Source organism: Stylophora pistillata, chromosome 7 (genome assembly GCF_964205215.1).
Source record: "Stylophora pistillata chromosome 7, jaStyPist1.2, whole genome shotgun sequence".
In the NCBI taxonomy this organism is placed as follows: domain Eukaryota; kingdom Metazoa; phylum Cnidaria; class Anthozoa; order Scleractinia; family Pocilloporidae; genus Stylophora; species Stylophora pistillata.
The window spans coordinates 9402411-9420796 of record NC_142525.1 but is presented as its reverse complement, the minus strand read 5'-3'; the positions used below and the strand labels follow the sequence as shown (position 1 = coordinate 9420796).

The following is an 18386-nucleotide window of genomic DNA, read 5'->3' as shown; positions in this document are numbered from 1 at the left end:
TTCCTTATAAATCATTGTAGGAGAGCAGCTGTGTGATTACTTATTGACAACAAACAAGAAAAATTGAAACAGCCGGTTAAAAAAAAAAAAAACAAACGAATCGCACACAAAACTAATTCGTTCCGACAAACTTCAAATTTCTTTGTGCGTTTGGGCGAAAACCTGCGTTGAACAAAAAAATCGTTACTCAGTATCCATGGGGAAGGAGTTATGAACAGACGACAACAACAACATTTTTATTTATACTAGAAATATAGCTAAGTAGATTGGTTTCTCCCCGCAAATAGCTTATGAACTAATCGAGGCGGGGATATCTAAGGACAACTTACAAGTACAGGATTTATCTATAGATGGACTAAATAAACACTGAAAACACTACTATACAGTAAATAGAATAAGCATAAAACAAAGCAAGTATATTAAGATTACGAAAAGAGCCTAACCTTAAGTATTAAATAACTTAATAAGACGGGAGACTTCGACATAATCATTTTCTGACTGTAAAAAGTTTAGTATGGTAACTCCTTTGTCTTTTTACGAAAAGACGAACGTTTAAGTTTTTCAATCGAGTAGGGGATAGAGTTCCAAATTTGGGCACCAATTCTCGAGTAAAAAGCATACATTTTGTCGTTCCTAGAGAATTTAACAACTTACATACGAGTCACTAGATCTTGTTCTGTAGTTATGAATCTGACTTGTTTTAACAAACTGATTGAGTATACTAACTAGTGCTGTCATTCTGTTGATATCATGCAATAAATAGCTACAATCTCTAAAAAATAGGCCAGGTAGGGGAAGACAATCGATTTGAGAAAGAAGGGTAAAGTGTGCTCCTTAGACTTACTGAACTTGAAATAAAACGTAAGGCCCGTTTTTGCACAATTACGATCTTTTATTGAAATGTCATGGCACAATTTCCCCAAGCACAAATACCATAAGTTAAATAAGGGACAATTAGTGAATTGTAAACTGAAAGTAAGACGCGACGCGGGACATGACGTCGAATCTTGGCAATAGTTCCTATTGACTTGCTAATTTTGTGGCAGATAGATTGTATATGGTATTTCCATGAAAGATTTGAATCAATCATTAAGTCGAGATATTTTTCTTTCATGTCAAGGTTTGTGTAGGACGAATAGACGGATTGAAAAGTGTTCCTTTACTGCTAATACAGAAAAATCAGCTTACAGTAAGTTGGCAGTTTTTCTTTACAATTACAACAATACAATTACAATTTATCACTTATAGAGCGCTATTTACAATGACAGATCAACAGCGCTTTACAATCAATCCTAACCCGCTCATCTCACCCCAGGGGAGGACATCCATCACACAGTAATCTCGTGCGTGGAAAATTAACGTCTCCTACCCGTAACCCTTTAGGAGACGAGACCTCCATTTATTCGTCCCTATCCGAGAAGACTAGAATATCTAACCATTTCTTGATGTTATAGAAAGGAAGCATATTCTTCTCAATTATTTTAAGACCTTGAGTGTTGGTCCGGCCGGGGCTCGAACCCTCGACCTCCCGCACAACAGTCCAGCGCTCTATCCATTGAGCTAACCAGGAGGCGGCTACTCAGAATGTACAGTTTGGTCCATACGTCACCTTTATTGCAAGGCTGGGAGGGGTCCCGCCAGTTGTTGTATACTATGCCTCAAATGCGCACCAGATATTTTTGTAGTCTGGCAACTCAACTTCTATTAAGTTGGAAAGCCAAATATTTATTTTGAAATTTTTCTTTCTCTTCCACAGCCCCCCTATGGGACTGCTCACGCAAGGCTTGGAAAAGGGTAATGGCGTGACCTGTTGTGTGACAATTCTAAAGAGACTGACTTGAAAGGAGAGAGTTCTGTTTTGTTCATTGTTTGCATTTGTAATGTCTTTCAGCCCTTAAATATCTATTCATTCAATATTTTTTTAGCGTGATCAGTGCTAAATGTCCTATTAAATGTATTTTTGGTAGACCAGTTTTATTCTGTACTTTGTCTTTGCAATGGGATCGAACTGAAGTACAAAAAAGAAGGAAAAAAAAAGAAAGCTCTCATTTTTCAAGAGCAATTTTCTTTCACTCAGTACCCTCCTATCGTGCCATTGGTAATAACACTGGGCCAGCTCTTGATCGATGGAAACATGCGATCATGCCTAACCACAGAAAAGTTTGCATGTCCAACACTATTAAAGCACGCAAATGGCATTCGTTTACCACTTTTACCAACTACTGTCGTGTAAACCTACCCTGCTTGCAGAGGCTCCCCTAATCTCCCTTAAAAGATACACTACACATTCGTTTTTCAACCATACTGCAAAAAGCTTGCTTTATTTGGAAGAAAGTCTGTATCGAGTTGCTTAAACGAGATAGATAATTACAATAGATTTTCTTCAGCCGACAATTAGCAGATAAAACATTAAGATCTATTTAAGATTAGGGGCTAGTATTCCTCAACAGTAGAACTCATTGGTAAGTTTTTAAGTTAATGTCCAGGGAAGCTTTGTTTAAGCACAATATTGAAGTATTTTACATAAATTATTAAATGCACGTTCATGTTCAAACTATCTGCTTATTGAAGTGTTATATTCACTGCTAGAGTTACTCTATAAAGTACTTACTACTCGCTCAGCATAATCTTTGCGAAAGTAATGTCTGTACATCGCGTTTATAAATAGTATACAGATTTCAGCCTCTACCTTCACAAAGAAGGTATGGTAAATTCTCGACTGAAAATTTTGTATTACAAACGCACGGGGAAAAAAGCCCTCTGTGAGGATGAGTAAACACAGGATTCTAAGTGAAATTTGGTATAATTGAACACGAGGAGATTTCTCAGATAACAAATTTGCACGAGCCCGTGGGGCTTATAAATTGTGAAGACTGAAAAATTTACAACTGATTTTTCTTTTCTTTTGTACCAATTTACTTGAGAAAGCATCTGATAATTGAGAAATAATTTAAATGAAAAAAAAAAAAAAAAAAAGACGAAGACATAATTAATATAAGTGAAATTCTAGCGAAACGCACTTCAATTTTTGTATCAGGTCCGATTGATTGGTTGAAACAGATCTTCGTCTGTCAAATTCAAGCTTTTTACAAGACCATCGCACAAAAGTCATCAAACTCGGAAAGAGTCCATTTGAAATTTGCACTCGTGTTACAAATTTGCAGCCTTGTCACAAGAAAGCTGCATTGCTTTCTAGCCAAGCAGAACTGAGTAATTTTTTAAAGTGCACCTACACCCAAAACATTTTTTTCGCTTAACGAAGTAAGCTTATTTTTTTGAGTATTTCTGCGCAAAAACTTTTTTATTTGCTCAAATCTTCAATTTTCTATGCCCAGTCAAAATACGGAAAATCGGCCGCCATCTTGCCCCACGACCGAGTTTAAAGAGGAATGGCTCTAGTGGGTAATGTGACGTCAAATCGAGAACACGAAAGTCTGCATTTCACACATTTTCACTTGTTTGGGAAGGTTGTAGTCGATAATTGTCCGAAAATATGCCGACTAAGTGTGTTGTAGAAGGATGTAGCAACGTGCGAAATTTGCAAGAGGGTATCACGCTTTATACATTCTTCATACAACACACCTAGTCGGCATATTTCGGACAATATCGACGACAATCTTCCCAAACAAGTGAAAATGTGAGAGATGCAGACTTTCGTGTTCTCGTTTTGACGTCACATTACCCGCTAGAGCCATTCTTCTTTAATCTCGGTCGTGGGGCAAGATGGCGGCCGATTTTCCGTATTTTGACTGGGCATAGAAAATTGAAGATTTGAGCAAATAAAAAAATTTTTGCGCAGAAATACTCAAAAAAATAAGCTTACTTCGTTAAGCGAAAAAAATTTTTTGGGTGTAGGTGCACTTTAAAGGTAAATTACGAGGCAAAAACTATTTATACCTTACGAAGTATTTCTCCGATTTAAATCGTGTACCACATCAATTCCGATTAGCTAGAAAAGAATGGAAAGTATTCGGCAAATCACAGTCATACTGACGTTATATATTACAAGCTGACTCGTTTTCACGCCGAGACACCACAAAGTTCAAAGCTCTTCTCCTTGGCCCTCATTGTCATAGATTTCTTTTGAATCAAACGTGACGACTTCTCTGGTACTTCCCTCTCCGTCGCCGCTATCTATTCCGAACGAATGTTCGCAGGTGGGTGTGGAAAGAACTCCACGGCCTTCATTCTCAAAAACATATTCTGCATCAGACTTGGAGACCTGTGTGGTTACGTATCGACGGCTGTCCCCTCCTGCTGCGGTACTCCTCTCTCCGTCGCCGCTATCTGATCCGACAGAATGTTCAGGAGTAAGTCGAGAAAGAACTATCTCCTGTTGATTTCGGCTACATTGGCAATGCTTCTTTTTTATTAATAAGCACCCCAGAATAGCACATGTCACGAGCAAACAAATTATAACGACGATGCACCAAATTACAGGTGTGGAAATTACAGCGTTCTCAACCTTGGTGTCTTCTTCTGAAAATAAATTGGTCATTTCCTTAGTTTTTTATTAATATACCCAGTAAGCATTATACATCATAGCTGCCTCCTAGGCTATAAAACGTCTTTGATATGATGACGTCAAATGTTGTGTCGCCCTTCTTCTGCAAAAGTTGCTCTTGACACAACATTTGAGGTTACAATGGGCAGCTTCGAGTTAGAGGAAAGTTTCCTTCTTTTCCTACTGCAAAACTTCAACACCCACATCCGACTTTACCGAGACGACGGACTGGCCATTTCTAACACCATACCGAGGGAAAGCGAAAACATCAAAAACAAAAAAAAAAACGAAATAAAAAAAAAACTGCCGCATATTCAATCACAACACCTACCAGCCCTTCGCAATGCCTTATATTCCTTACCCTGGTAGACAAACACTTCCCCAAAGACCATAATCTCAGAAAAATCTTCAACCGAAATACAATGAAGATCAGTTACAGCTGCATGAACAACACTAAACAGATCATCGACAATCGCAACAAATGCATTTTAAATTCATCCAAGCCACATCGATGACACCGCAGATGACACCAGAACAAAAGACAACAAACTTGCAACTGCCCACAGAAGAACACTTGCCCACTTAACGGAAACTTCCTCCAAACATTAGTAATCTACCGAGCCACCGACACACGTAAGTACAACAGCACCACTAACACATACATCGGACCCACAGAAAACGACTTTAAAACTAAACAGAGAAACCACACCGCATCATTCCGACACCTAAAACACAGAAACTCTACTGAACTCAGCAAACATATCTGGACTCTTAAATAAAATAACGTTTACCAATTTATTTCATAGCGCATCCTTTCATCAAGATCACCCTACAACAGCGCTAGTAAACGATGCAACCTCTACCTAAAAGAGAAACTACTCATCATCCGCCGAGCTGAATTATCATCACTCGATACACGTAACGAACTGATATCCTCGTGCCGCCACGCCTCTTATGCAAATTTGTATAGGATATATACGAGGGTTAAGGATATTCTTATCAATAAAATATCCTATGAGTCAGTAATCACGAAACAGGTTTAATATATTGGAAGTCTGTGTTTCGATTTTTCCGTGTTACAGCGCTTGATACATAAAAGTAGAGCGAAATATCTATTGAGTCAGAAAAATAAGACTACGCTTTCATCCCTGCAGGCAATCGAAAAGAAATTCAAATTTAAAGGAAATCCGAGAAGAAAAAAGTATAAATAACAAAAATACTAATAAAATGCCAAAGAATCCTTGTCAAAGAAAACCCAAGCAAAAAGCATACATACCTGGTGGAGGAGACTTTGAAGAACCTGGAGCATCTGACCTCGGGAACGTGACATCACCTTCATAAGAGATCAAACGTACAATCTTAGCTTTGTGAAAACTACATTGTGTATCTGTAGAGTATTTTAATGCATTGCTGAACGATTCAAAACACATCGCCGTTCAAGAGATCGCCACAGCAAGGTTAAAAATTAGTTTAAAAAGTGATTCTATGTATGCTGAATAAGTCAAACATTTCAAAGCATGTACAACCAATTAGTAACAGTCACCTGACTGATAATCAAAAGGCTACCCAGGGCAATCATTGATTGTTGCAAAGTAACGATGGTTTACAAACCTGAAGAAGGTGGAAGGGTGGGAATAGGGATATCTGAGTGGAAAAAAACAAAAACTTCATGACAAAATCATTGATAAAGGCATAAAAAGAATCAGAAAGAAAAATAAAACGGAACCAAAAAAAAACCTGTTGCAATGATACAATGCCATCCATGACTTATAAACACGCCCGCATCGCATAGTTTTTGGCTATATATATATTCTATTCACATCATATTTAAATTAATGCAGAGACATAACTGTTTTTTTAATTATTAAGATCGTAAATTTTAATCGTAGATACTGCAGAGTTAGGTTGGTTAGCTGTATCTGAGAACACTGTTAAAGGAAACCCAATAATGTATGTATGTGTGTCTGTAGGTCTGTATGTGTGTATGTATGTATGTGTGTATGTGTATGTGTGTATGTGTACGTCTGTGTCTGTCTGCGTGTCAGTGTGACTGTCTGTGTGTCTGTTTATCGGTGTTTGTGTGTCTGTCAGCATGTGTCGGTCGGTCTGTCTGTCTGTCGGCAGGCAGGCAAGTGAATAGAAAGGAGTGTAGGTTAGTAAATGGGTAAGTAGAGTGCATATATGAATGGGTGGGTAGGCAGGAATGCAACAAGGTAGGTAGGTAGGTGGGTAGGAAATGGGTGAGCAGTAAGATAGTTGGGTGGGTGGGTACGCAAGTCAATAGGTTAGTGGGTAGGTGGAGCAGAAGGTTAGTTAGACAGGTAGATTGGTGGGTAGGTTAGCAAGTGGGTGGATATGCGGGCAGGACAATAGTTGGGCAAGTAGGTAGGAAGGTAGGGGTTGGGTAGGTGGAGAGGGAATGGGAGGTGGACTAGGCAAGGAAATTAGGTGGGGGAGAGAGGTAAGATGGGGACTGAGAAGAGAAAAGAGAATGAGAAGAGAGGAGAGGAGAGAAAACAGGTGAGGATCCACCACTGACAGACGTGACATACACAAACTGCACATTCTCTTTAATGAAAGCAGTTACACATTTGGTAACTCAGGCAAAGGCATTTAAATGGTAAGGAAACTAAGAAAGCAAATCGAAATCTTCCTATTAGAGGTAACAAATGGTGGATGGATTTAAAACTTGAAGAGAATATGCTTACTCAGCATGAAATTTTGGTCGTTAAAATAAAACAAGTCAATATAAGCCAATTCAAGGTCTGTCCTCAACTTTCTTTATCTGTTTTCTTTTCAAGTCAGCTAACAAAGGATCCTGAACCCCTTATGTTCCTTTTGTTTCCACTGCCCCCTCTAACTCAATAGGAACCTGAAGCAGTCAGGACGGCAACGTCAAGGAAGGCGTGGATTAAAAAATGAATTTTTACTTTTAATTAGAATTTCGAAAATGGCTGCATGTGTTTACTATCTCATACGGTGCCACATAGCGTTGAGTTCCAAATTTAAATTAAAATAATTTGCCGTCGCGTTTTCGGTTCGCAGACGATGCAAATTTTGGTGATTTCACGTTGTTGCTTTGCAAAGGACAGCTAAGAAATGTACTAAGTTTAAAAACGCACGTGCTGAGCTATTGTTTTGCCAATTAAATCTTTTGTTTTTCCACATCCTCGTTGCTGCCGCCGTCGTGGTTTGCTTAAGGTCCCTAATAACAAACCTACACTGTATAAAAAAACACTTCTATAGGAACGCTGATAAAATGTCTGATGGTGTTTTTCTTTTCACTTAAGGATTTATAATTGGTATCGTTACAGAAGTAGTTTCTTCATTTCCTTCGTGGACTTTGTGTTAAATAATCCTTAACCTGTACTTTAACAATGTCTAAACTGAAACACTCACTTTGCACATGAACTCTCATGATAAGACAGTGATTTCCATAGGCATTTCCAGCACATATGATATAGAGACCACCGTCGGCTTTAGTGATGTTTGAATTAACCTTCCGCAGTATTTTAGAAGACCTGAAATTGGATCTGTTCTGTAGAACATGTTGATCATGGCTCAAAGAAACCCATGGATAGGGGTAACCTTCTACTTCAGCTTCTAAATATAGGTCCATCCCTACATACACATAAATATCTTTTGGACTCACAAAAGTCAGTTTTGGGGACCCTAAAAAAAAGAGGAAATTGATTAATATCAATAAAGAGGTTAGGGCTCCATTTTCCCATACTATAATAGAGAAAGAAGACCGAATTAAGGATGAAGATAGCATTTACTGCGCACAAAGTGGTTATGATGTACACAGTACAGTCGAACCTTGATTATCCGGACTCGTCGGGACCTCGGTAAATAGTGCGGATAATCAAGAGTTCGGATAATCGAAAATATGAATATTAATGAAATAGAAATGTAAACAAAAGGTATAGAGCAAAGAAAACATCATTTTGATTGTGACATCTACACAGCCTGTATGTACCAGTTAAGCAGGTAGGTAGGTAGGGGGTGGGTAGGTGGAAATTAGGTAAGGGGAAAGAGAAGTAAGATAGGGACCAAGAGAAGAAAAGAGGGGTTCGAGAGGAGAGGAGAGAAGAGACAAGAGATGAGGATCCACCACTGACAGATGTGACATATACAAACTATACATTCTCGTTAATTTAGGCAGTCACGCATTTGGTAACTCGGGCAAAGGCTTTTAAATGATAAGGAAATAGAAAGCAAATTCAAATTTTCCTATTAGAGGTAACAAATGGTGGATAGATTTAAGACTAAAAGACAAGATGCTTACCCAGCATCAAATTTTTAAAACAAGTCAGTATAAGCTACTTCAAGGTCTGTCCAACTTTCTCTATTTGTTTTCTTTTATGTCAACAAACAAAGACTCTCCAGAACCCTTTGTGTTCCTTTTGTAAGTCCACTGCCCCCTCCCACTGAATAACACGCCTACAGTGTATAAAAAAAACACTCCTTTAAGAACACTGATATAATATGTCAGATGCCATTTTTCTTTTCTATTATGGATGGAAAATCACTAGTGTGGTAGTTTCTTCAAATGCTTGGAGACAGTATTTAGTGAGAGCAAAGTGATTAAGATTCTTGTACACATTACCTTTGCTAATTTTAAGATGATAAGTGTAGGTCTTGCCTGTTCCATTTAGGTGTACTCGCGCCATAAAGTAACTTCCATCATAGCTAGGGGGGACGTTCTTGATGACCAAAGTCCCGTTGAGGTAGGAATCAAAGTTTGGATCATCAACACGTGCCTTTCTCTGAAATATTATTTCAGCCAAAAAATGCTTGTTCCAATGTGGATAGCAGTTCTTAGTCGGGCAATAAAACCAACCAATCCCAGTCCCATTTTCCAGTTGAGTCAATGGAACATGTAGAGATGCTCTTTGGCCAATTCGCACAGGAATATTCATAAGACCTGTTATATCAGAGAATAGTTTTGCCACAATTTGACATTAAAATAATTACATAGTCCCTATGGCATTTCAGTGAGATCAATGTATTTAAAAATATCATACTAATAACAGTTAAACTTCCCTGGCAAATTGCTACATATGAACTCGAATATGATTGTTACAATCATGATTTTTTCTGTTACTCCAATAACTCATTTCAAAAGAGAAAACAGATAAAAAAAGTTAGCCAACTGGCAGTGTTGGCTAAAGCTCATCATGGTCTCTAGACTATGCCATGGAAAACTTAACAAGAATTACTTGGCCAAAGCTTACATAATGGAGCAGCAAAACATGAAAGCAATTTCTTATATCAGCCACATACCAACTGTATAATTATAGCACAGCCTAAAGATACATGTTGCATGCCAATTTGATTGATAAAAAGCTACGGCCCCTGCCCAGAGCAACTTTCCAAAAGGCTTGTCATAATACAGTCTGCTGGCCTAGCTGTTTTAAACTGATTTGTAACAAAATACCAGCCATAAGTAATTGATCTTGTGTGACAATCTGGCGTGAGCCAACATGTTCGATTTCTGCAGGAAAGTTTTATGCTAACTACATGCAATTGATTCTCTTCAAGTCAATCGGCATGTTTCGTGGTGATGTCTATAAATCGTATGTAGTTTTAATTTCCACTTTTAATTTTTTTTGCAGTTGTCCAATCATGAACTGGGTCAACTCTGACATAAAAAAAAAAGCAAAAAACAAAAGCAAATATTCATATTGTAAGTTATGAGCATACGAGTGTGTTCACTTGTACGTTAAATGTAACATGTAATTTTTGATTTACTATTGACCACTTTCAAAATGGCTTCCAGCTTGATATTCTTTTGTTTAAATTTAAATTAGCCTTTCTGGCCTCGTTCTCCAGTTCAAAATTCAAAAGAATGCAATATCTCAAGCGAGGCTAGCGAGGCTATTTTGAATTTAAACAAAAGAATATCAATCCGGCAGCCATTTATGAAAGTGGTGTATGTGGATTCCAAAAAGGTGCAAAACTTTCTGTTCAGTTTTTTTTAAATTATTTACTATTTTGAAGCATTTTTGATCAGTACCTACTGTTGTCTCAGAAGATAAATTAAAGCCTCTTAAATGCATCAATTTTTTGTCTACTGGTTGGGTAGCAAGCGTGGACATTATCCCAAAAGCTCTGTGAGTCTGCAGTGCAACAATGGAATATTTTGAAAGCTTTTTCCCATGAGTCCATTGTTTGGCATTTTGCAAATGTTTTGAAGACTTCAGTAATTCCTTTAGAAAAACAAATCTCCTTCAGGAGATAAATAATCCCAGCAATGGGACAAAATAACTTCGACTGGGGACAGACAATCCTAGCAGTGGGACAAAAAACCTCCTCCAGGAGATCAATAATTCCACTAACAGGACAAGAGAACTCCTTCAGGAGACAACCAGTGTGGGAAATGTGACAAAAAACTTCCATCATGAAATAAATGATACCAGCAATGGGACAAAATTACTTCTTCAGGAGACAAAGAATCCAAGCAGTGGGACAAAAAAACTTCTTCGGGAGACAAATAATCCCAATAAGATCTCATTTGGAAGACAAATAATCCTAGCAATGAGAAAAAAGACCTCCTGCAGGAGACAGACAATTCCAGCATTCCTGAGTGTTGCGCCTGATTCTGAAGCTGATACTTATAGTGATAATGTATAATTATGCACATCAAGTAAATCAGTGCATGACCCTTACAATGCTTACAAAGGAGGAGATATTTTACAGCTACATTCACAAGTAAAATGCAAGATTAGAGACAGAGAACCATTTAGAGTATCACTAAGAACAGAGCTCAACACAAACTTTTCAACTTGCTGGCAAAGCGGGTGGTGACATCTTAGATGTTACGACAATTTCAGTTTGTTTACTTGCCATTTAACTGGCTGGTGAGAATTGAAATCCACCAGCCAAAAACTGAATTTCTACTACTCTGTGGCTAGTGGGCTACCATTAGTGTCACGCCCTGCTAAGAAAAGTTATTAAGTTGTCGAGCTACAGAAAAGTAGGAGGGAAACACAAAAATATGCTCAGAAAGTCAGTACCTGTTTCATCTGTTTAACACGGCATATTTGTTACAAATTATTAACAATGAGGTATCAGATGTACTAAGAGACAAAACCATTTTTTACAGTAATTATTTTGTGAATCTATATACTACTGCAAAAAAAAAATATTGCAATAAAAAAAGTCTTTTACTGTCCGGAGATATTTCATGAAACCCAGGTCCTGAGACAAATGATAATGCTGTTATTTTCTAAAATCTGTCATGTATATTTGACCTAGTCCAAGGCTGTGCTCTGAGAAAAATTGAAGGGATCCAGTGCTCTGAAACTGTAAAATCCAAGGTGCACAGCATATGCTTTTTATGAAAGAACTAAGATTCCCGAGTCCCTCAAGGGCAAAAGTAAAGCGTCAGGGGCCACCAGGTGCTACTAGACCACAGCCCTGCCTACACTAACATGTTCTTGTTTGTAATTGTTAAGTTTTCTTCCCCTTTAAACCCTAGGAGTAACCAGTAACTAATTTCACCTTACAGTAACACTGCAGAATCATTCATAAAGATGATGGGAATAGAGGAAATGATTGCTAACCTAACTAGCTTTGATTGTTGAACAATTTTTTCTTGGCAGTTAATCAAAGGAAATGTATAGAGAAGAAAATTAAGAATACTGATATTGATGTTTGAGTGTTTAGGGCTAAAATGAAATGTGATTCAATGAGACATTTTGGCTTATGACAGAGTGAACTTGCAATTTATTTCTAGGATAAAAGCCTAATGTACTAGTCAGTGAAAACCTGCTACCTAATTTAGCTGGTTCAAAACAATTTTGGGAATTTTATGGATAAAAATATGTCCTACTACAGGCATTTTCAAATAAATATTTACACTGCAACACAAGTGCATGCTTGAAGTCCCTTAGGCACACAACACTTATTTAAACTTATTCAACTGTATGACCAATTCATGTTTCAAATAGCAGAATTCATGCCACAACTGCAACATCATGCCTTCAGCCTAAGTCTTTTATAAAAATAATTGTTCATGAAATCGTTTAGGCCAGTGGTGTAATTTTCTATTTGAAGTCAGCAACAATCTAGCTTCACTAAGTGCATTCATGTGGACGATAAGCAGTTCATGGTAATGTTCCAAGGAAAACAAGCAGCTTTCAAGTGTACAACAACAATCACTAGAATAAGTTTCATAGCCATTTACGTGGCAAAGTGCAAGGTTGCCAAAGCACTCGTCATTAGCCCGTGTGAATTGTTTACAATTGAACACAAGTGAGGTTACCTGTTGCGTGCCATATTTCAAGTGATGACTGATTAGAATTTATGCCATTGTCCCCAATAACACCCACGGGCAATTGGCCACAAAATATGTGATCAGGATTTGAATCAAAACACGAACATAATTGCACAAAAACATACCTTGGCATGCCATTGTCAGAAACAACAAAAGGAAAAAAATTGTTTTGACATCCACCATTTTTGTCGCCGCCATGATCTTCTCTGTTCGGTATCTAAAGCTAATTCTGTTAGATTTTAGGAAACTATTCTTCAGGCGACACTGGGCTATTGTTATTTTAATCCACAAATCTCAGCTTAGAAGCTATACCCTAAGGTCGCCTTTCTAATTCTAAGACTCAAACCTACGGCAAACCTCGTGGTCTCTAATATACATTTCCTTGTGTGAGTCATGCAACACCGCAGAAATACGTTTCCTAGGGCATGAAACAGTATTTTACTGGCCAGCGGACACCTTAACAAAACCATAAAATGATAGCCTCTGGATATAGGAAATCAAGTTTAGATGACAGTTGATTCATTCAAGGCTGTTGCAATACAAGACGGACAATACAATGCTTCATTTGTAAAAATCAATTAGTTTAAATTGCAACAAGACGCTAGAGGAGCGTTCACTCAGGCTTCTCTTATAGCCATGGCATTCACACCAAACACAAGTACAATTATAACAGCTTGTAAATTCCTTGATAATAAATATTAGAAGAATAAAACTACGGTGTTTCGAAGTAATCTTGACTCATTATCAAGCAGGGGTGTTAGTTGTAGTTTCGAGATTAAATACAAACAAAGGTGATAGAGTATATTAGAATAATAAGTGTTTCGCTGTAATTGGTGTTTGACGTGTCAGTGAGTGCGGTATAATTATGTTTAAACAAATACTTTTTCAAGTATTGAGTCTGACTGAGTGTTTAACTTCGGTTTCCGTTCACAAATAAATAGCATTCCCGAATAAGACAGCCCAGTTGTAAGTTCCTGCAATCAAATTCAATTGTGGGAGCGTGCTTTAATTTTCCATAGTGCACGCTGGTGACGTCAGCGAACAAATGCCTCTCGAAAAAATTTTTTTCTCACGAGTGACTTCAGCATTTTTCATTAAAACAATTGGTTTATGTGTCACCTGTGCATTCATCGAGACTTGAAACGCTTGGGAAGTTTGGAGAGCACTCAAGAAGCTAGAGTTGCTCGCTGCGCAGCCTCAAGCAACTTGTAGGCATCTTCCGTGCTCTCCAAACTTCCCGCGTGCTTCAAGTCTCGATGAACGCACGCTAACGCATGAACCAATTGTTAATAGTGATTACCTACGAAATACCGAATCTTATTATCCAACTACACCTAGACGAGTACAAATAACGTCATAGACGAGTACAAATATCTCGCGGTATTTGTACTCGTCTATTGTAGAGTACCGGTTAAACAAGTTTTCTCGTATCGCGCAAGCGAAGAATTGGATTGTTGTAACGAAAAAAAAAAAACCAAATGGCGGACAATTTGAATCATATTTCCGACGACGAAGAGTCAGAACGCCTGCCAAATATAATCCAAGTTCATTAGATTAATCGAACGAAGAAAAACAGCTTGACGACCAGAAAATTTCTTCATTTAATGAAGAAAATAGAAACAGCAACACAACAACACGCCAATTCCGTTCCGCTTCACATACTTCTGTGACGCACTCCCCGTAAATAAATATCCGCGAAATTTGCCCCCACTGAAATAACAGTTTGGCGTGTTGGATAATAAATAACTTATTAGACGTTTTGTTCTGAAGTATCGCTGAGTATTTTTACTCGTTATTTGTATTTTGACTCGCCCTACGGCCTCGTCAAAATACGGCACAACTCGTAAAAATACTCAGCGATACTACATAACAAAACGTCTAATAAGATTTATGTACTTTACAAATATTGAACCCAATAAAAACCAGTAACAGAAACGGAATATTTAACGGAAGGGCCAAGCTTATATATTTAATCTTACCATTTAAGTTGCTTCTATCAGTATCCTTATCCAATTCGCTGTTGTTAGTGCCACCTTCAAAATTGTGTTCACGAGCATTTTTGACTTTTTCAGCAAGTGAGGTATTCGTCTCACCATCATAGTTTGTTGTTAAACGGCCGTCACAGTTTTGCCACGTGAGAACTAGTTTGAACTTTCCACATTTGGCTAGCTTTCAAGCAGCGAAGTTCGGGGACCAGTCCATTCCGAAAACACTCGACATCATGTAGCGTGGGCCAACCACGAACGGCGTGTGCGTTTGCATGTGAGATGAGCTTATAAGACAGGAATCTTTACAAAGCGTTCTTCACAAAACACACCATTCTGTAAATTACGTTGTAATCGAAGAGCGAGCTCACAGAATGGAGCTCATACAAGTTCTCGCACTCTCATCCGCACTTTACGCTATGTCGGAACATGTGCCTTATGGAATATTCCATATATGGAATACACAAACTCTGACGCAATCCAGGTGCAATCGTACATACCTGACACAACTTCTTGTAAGGAGCGCCACTCGGTCCTTCTCTACAGATTGTAATGAAAACCGCTCGGTCCTTTGTAGAATGTTGATACTCTAAGTTATTTATTGTTTGAAAATGTTTAAAAAATAATGGTGACGATGACTTCCGCACAGGTTGTCGAAACGTCAGTCACTGCCACCGACAACAGTCCTTCTCAGGACTACACTCACCCGGACGATCAGACTACACCTTCACTGGTCTCCCTCGCAGCCGTTTTCTTTGGATGTCACGCAACGCTCCCCCAAAAGAACGGCTGCTGACAACCGAACTATATTCCTTTCTCATTGTCCTTGCGGTTTGGTCGCGGTCTATTGAACAGACCAATCACATACCAGAAAATCTGAATGACGTAAGGTTTCACGCGAAAATGTGGTTGTGGCAGACGATCTAGCTATCATGTCGGGAGAAACACTGAAGAAATTTGTCGATGAGAGCTCGAAATGTATCACATGTTCATCGTTGTGCCCTGGTAAAGATAGAGCATATACTTTTGGGAAAACTTCTCACAATTTGGTAAAAACTATAGAATCTACGCTTATCATAGACGTCAACTGCTACGCCAACGACACGAACGCTAGATTGTTTGAGCGGTTGTTAAAGTTTCAGTAGAAGAAGCTAAAAACTGAACTGAAACTCTTTATTCGCACTATTTCAAGAGGTTACTACAGATTATAAAAGTCAGAATATATAAGAAACAGTAAATTACATCAATAGTCAAAAGGAAATACAAGACGCCTTTCAATCTAGGCCAAGGGCTAAACGCTTGCTTCGACCTACAGATGGAGATGAGGAGCAAAAAAGCGCGTGCTTGCCGTCAACAACCCGGGCGAAGCTTCGAGAACACTGCATTTTAGGTCGGCCAACGTCTCCTACACTACTTGTACTTCTTCATTTGTTAGTCCGCTGCTAGCTGGAGCGAACCCGATTAGTTATGTTCGTGGCTTCTTATCACCGGTACAGGAAATCGGCCCGAATTATCGAGTGTTTCCGCACCGTGGTACAACGCAACAACAATAACAATAATATGACCACTTTCATCGGTAACATGGTCAAACACGAGCGGGACTGCTTGATATATTAACGATTTCCCGGATCCTGTAGGTAACTTAACAAAAACATCTTCTTTCTCGACTAAAACTTTTTTAATTGCAAGCTTCTGGTGAGCATTAAGCTCGACAATTTTGAACTTTGACGACGCTTTGCGAAAAGCTCCTTCAAGCACCGCCATTTGTCTTGTGTTTTCCACATGAGGATCGCGATAGAAAACGATATCTGATTGGACGAGTCTCAAAAGGTGAGTCTGGCGCGAAAAGGTTCCTGAAAATGGAACCCGAGCTGTGATTGGCCAATTCAGAGGAAGGAATGTAGTTCGGTTGTCAGCAGCCGTTCTTTTGGGGGAGCGTAGCGTGACATCCAAAAAAAACGGCTGCGAGGGAGACTACACCTTCACAGGTTATTATATTATATCACTAGTCATATTAATACAGGTATTGACCGGGAGTGATGGTTCGATGCATATGTTTGGGTCTTCTCGCCCCCTCACCATCTATATCATATTTATTACAAATTGAGACAAGTGTTAGTACAAAGTGCAACAGAACAAGCACCCCTCCAGAAAAAAAATTAACAATAAAGTAATAAATTGATCATCAGATTAAGGGGAAACGATTATAAATTTCTGACAAAAATTTAAAAAAACTAAAGAAATAAAAAGTAAGGCTTTTGATCTTCATCCGGTGATGATACCTTGGTCATAAAAATCGTATAGTTTTTACTTATTCATTACAATCCCTCACTGATATTATTTCAAAACACCTTGATATCTCAGGAATCAATCACTCTATATCAAGATCTTAAAAGATTGTGTAGTTGTTACCGCTAAACTTCTTGTTATTACGTTTTCAGAGCCTGTATCGTGTGTCTGTATTTTTCGAACTACATACATCGGGTATATGAATTTGAAATGTTCCTTTCCTTGCAAAATGTTGCGCAATTTATCTCGAGCAATTTTTCATTTTTTATGTATACGTTTAGTCCGGTGGATCTATGTTTATGTCCAGTTTTTAGAAGCAGCTTCCTGTGAAAGCAATTTATTTTTCTCCATTGTGAGTTCATTTGTTCTCTTTGTTCATTTATTGTGAATTTTCGCTCTCTTGTAAAGGCGTGTCGAGAAAGGTTGACGGAAAACAAAAGAAAAATTGTACGCAACTACCCCAAAAGATATGGTAGATAGTTCTTAGGTCGTGGTTTCTCGACCTCGGGATTTCAGGGAAATCTGAGAAAACGTAATTATATACGTAAAGCAATACGCCAATTTTCAACTGAGATTCCAATGTAGTCTGGGATTGCACTGGTTTTGGGTCACTTCGCTCTATGATTTGTCCATAAAACCAGGGTCTCTTTCTGCTGACCAATAATATAGATCACTTTGCGACTGTATGTCGTGAAAAAAAACTCAGCAGCCAATCACAGCAAGGAAAAGATCACGAGCAGCCATTGTGAACTTGAGGTAAAAACAAGCAAACTGCCTGAGGCGTAACGCGGGAAAACGCACGTGACCAAGTCGCGTTGCCTCCAGTTATGAATCTGTTTGGTTAATTTAAGAAAGTGGTACGAACTTTCTGGACCAATCACATAGAGAAGTGTATACAAAAAAACAAATTAATCCAAGATTATATTTGACATGCTATTGAAATTTACTTGCAATTTGTCATCCGTTTTTTCCTCGACTAAATCAGGTTGCTTTTTTCACTTTAAGTATTCTTTGGATCTTCAAGGTATTTCCTGTCGTTATTTTGGTTAGCTTTTACTACAATCATTCGAAAAGATCGTTCATCTGTTTGTTTGCTTGCTTGTTTTCCTTCTCTAAGTAAAAACATCATATTTAACACCAGACACGAATTCCCACCAAAAATCATTTAACATAGTCTTTCTAAAAGCAGTAATCGTAATTGGAAAAAGCTCAGTTTGATCATGAGGATGAAAAACTTCTGTCATATTAAAATAATACATCATACCCTATTGTTGTTCTCTAATTAAGTCAACCCTTTATTAGGGCGTTGGAAGTAAAACCTCTTTTA

The 18386-nt window shown here is 38.2% G+C and overlaps 1 protein-coding gene and 1 long non-coding RNA gene across 2 annotated transcripts; one reads left to right on the top strand and one right to left on the bottom strand.

Moving 5' to 3' along the window:
• Window positions 1–3754: 3754 nt before the first annotated feature.
• Window positions 3755–14954, bottom strand: LOC111325490 (uncharacterized). The gene is made up of 6 exons (XM_088726904.1): window positions 14765–14954; window positions 9114–9431; window positions 7904–8176; window positions 6116–6148; window positions 5781–5837; window positions 3755–4479 (listed from the first exon to the last, which is right to left on the bottom strand). The coding sequence occupies exons 2-6, from the start codon at window positions 9424–9426 to the stop codon at window positions 4043–4045; spliced, it is 1113 nt and encodes a 370-aa protein (XP_088583030.1). The 5' UTR covers window positions 9427–9431; window positions 14765–14954; the 3' UTR covers window positions 3755–4042.
• A 314-nt stretch (window positions 14955–15268) lies between these two features.
• LOC148726533 (uncharacterized) lies at window positions 15269–16806 on the top strand. The gene is made up of 2 exons (XR_015989339.1): window positions 15269–15398; window positions 16759–16806. It is a non-coding gene; the product is annotated as an uncharacterized LOC148726533 (long non-coding RNA).
• Window positions 16807–18386: the final 1580 nt, after the last annotated feature.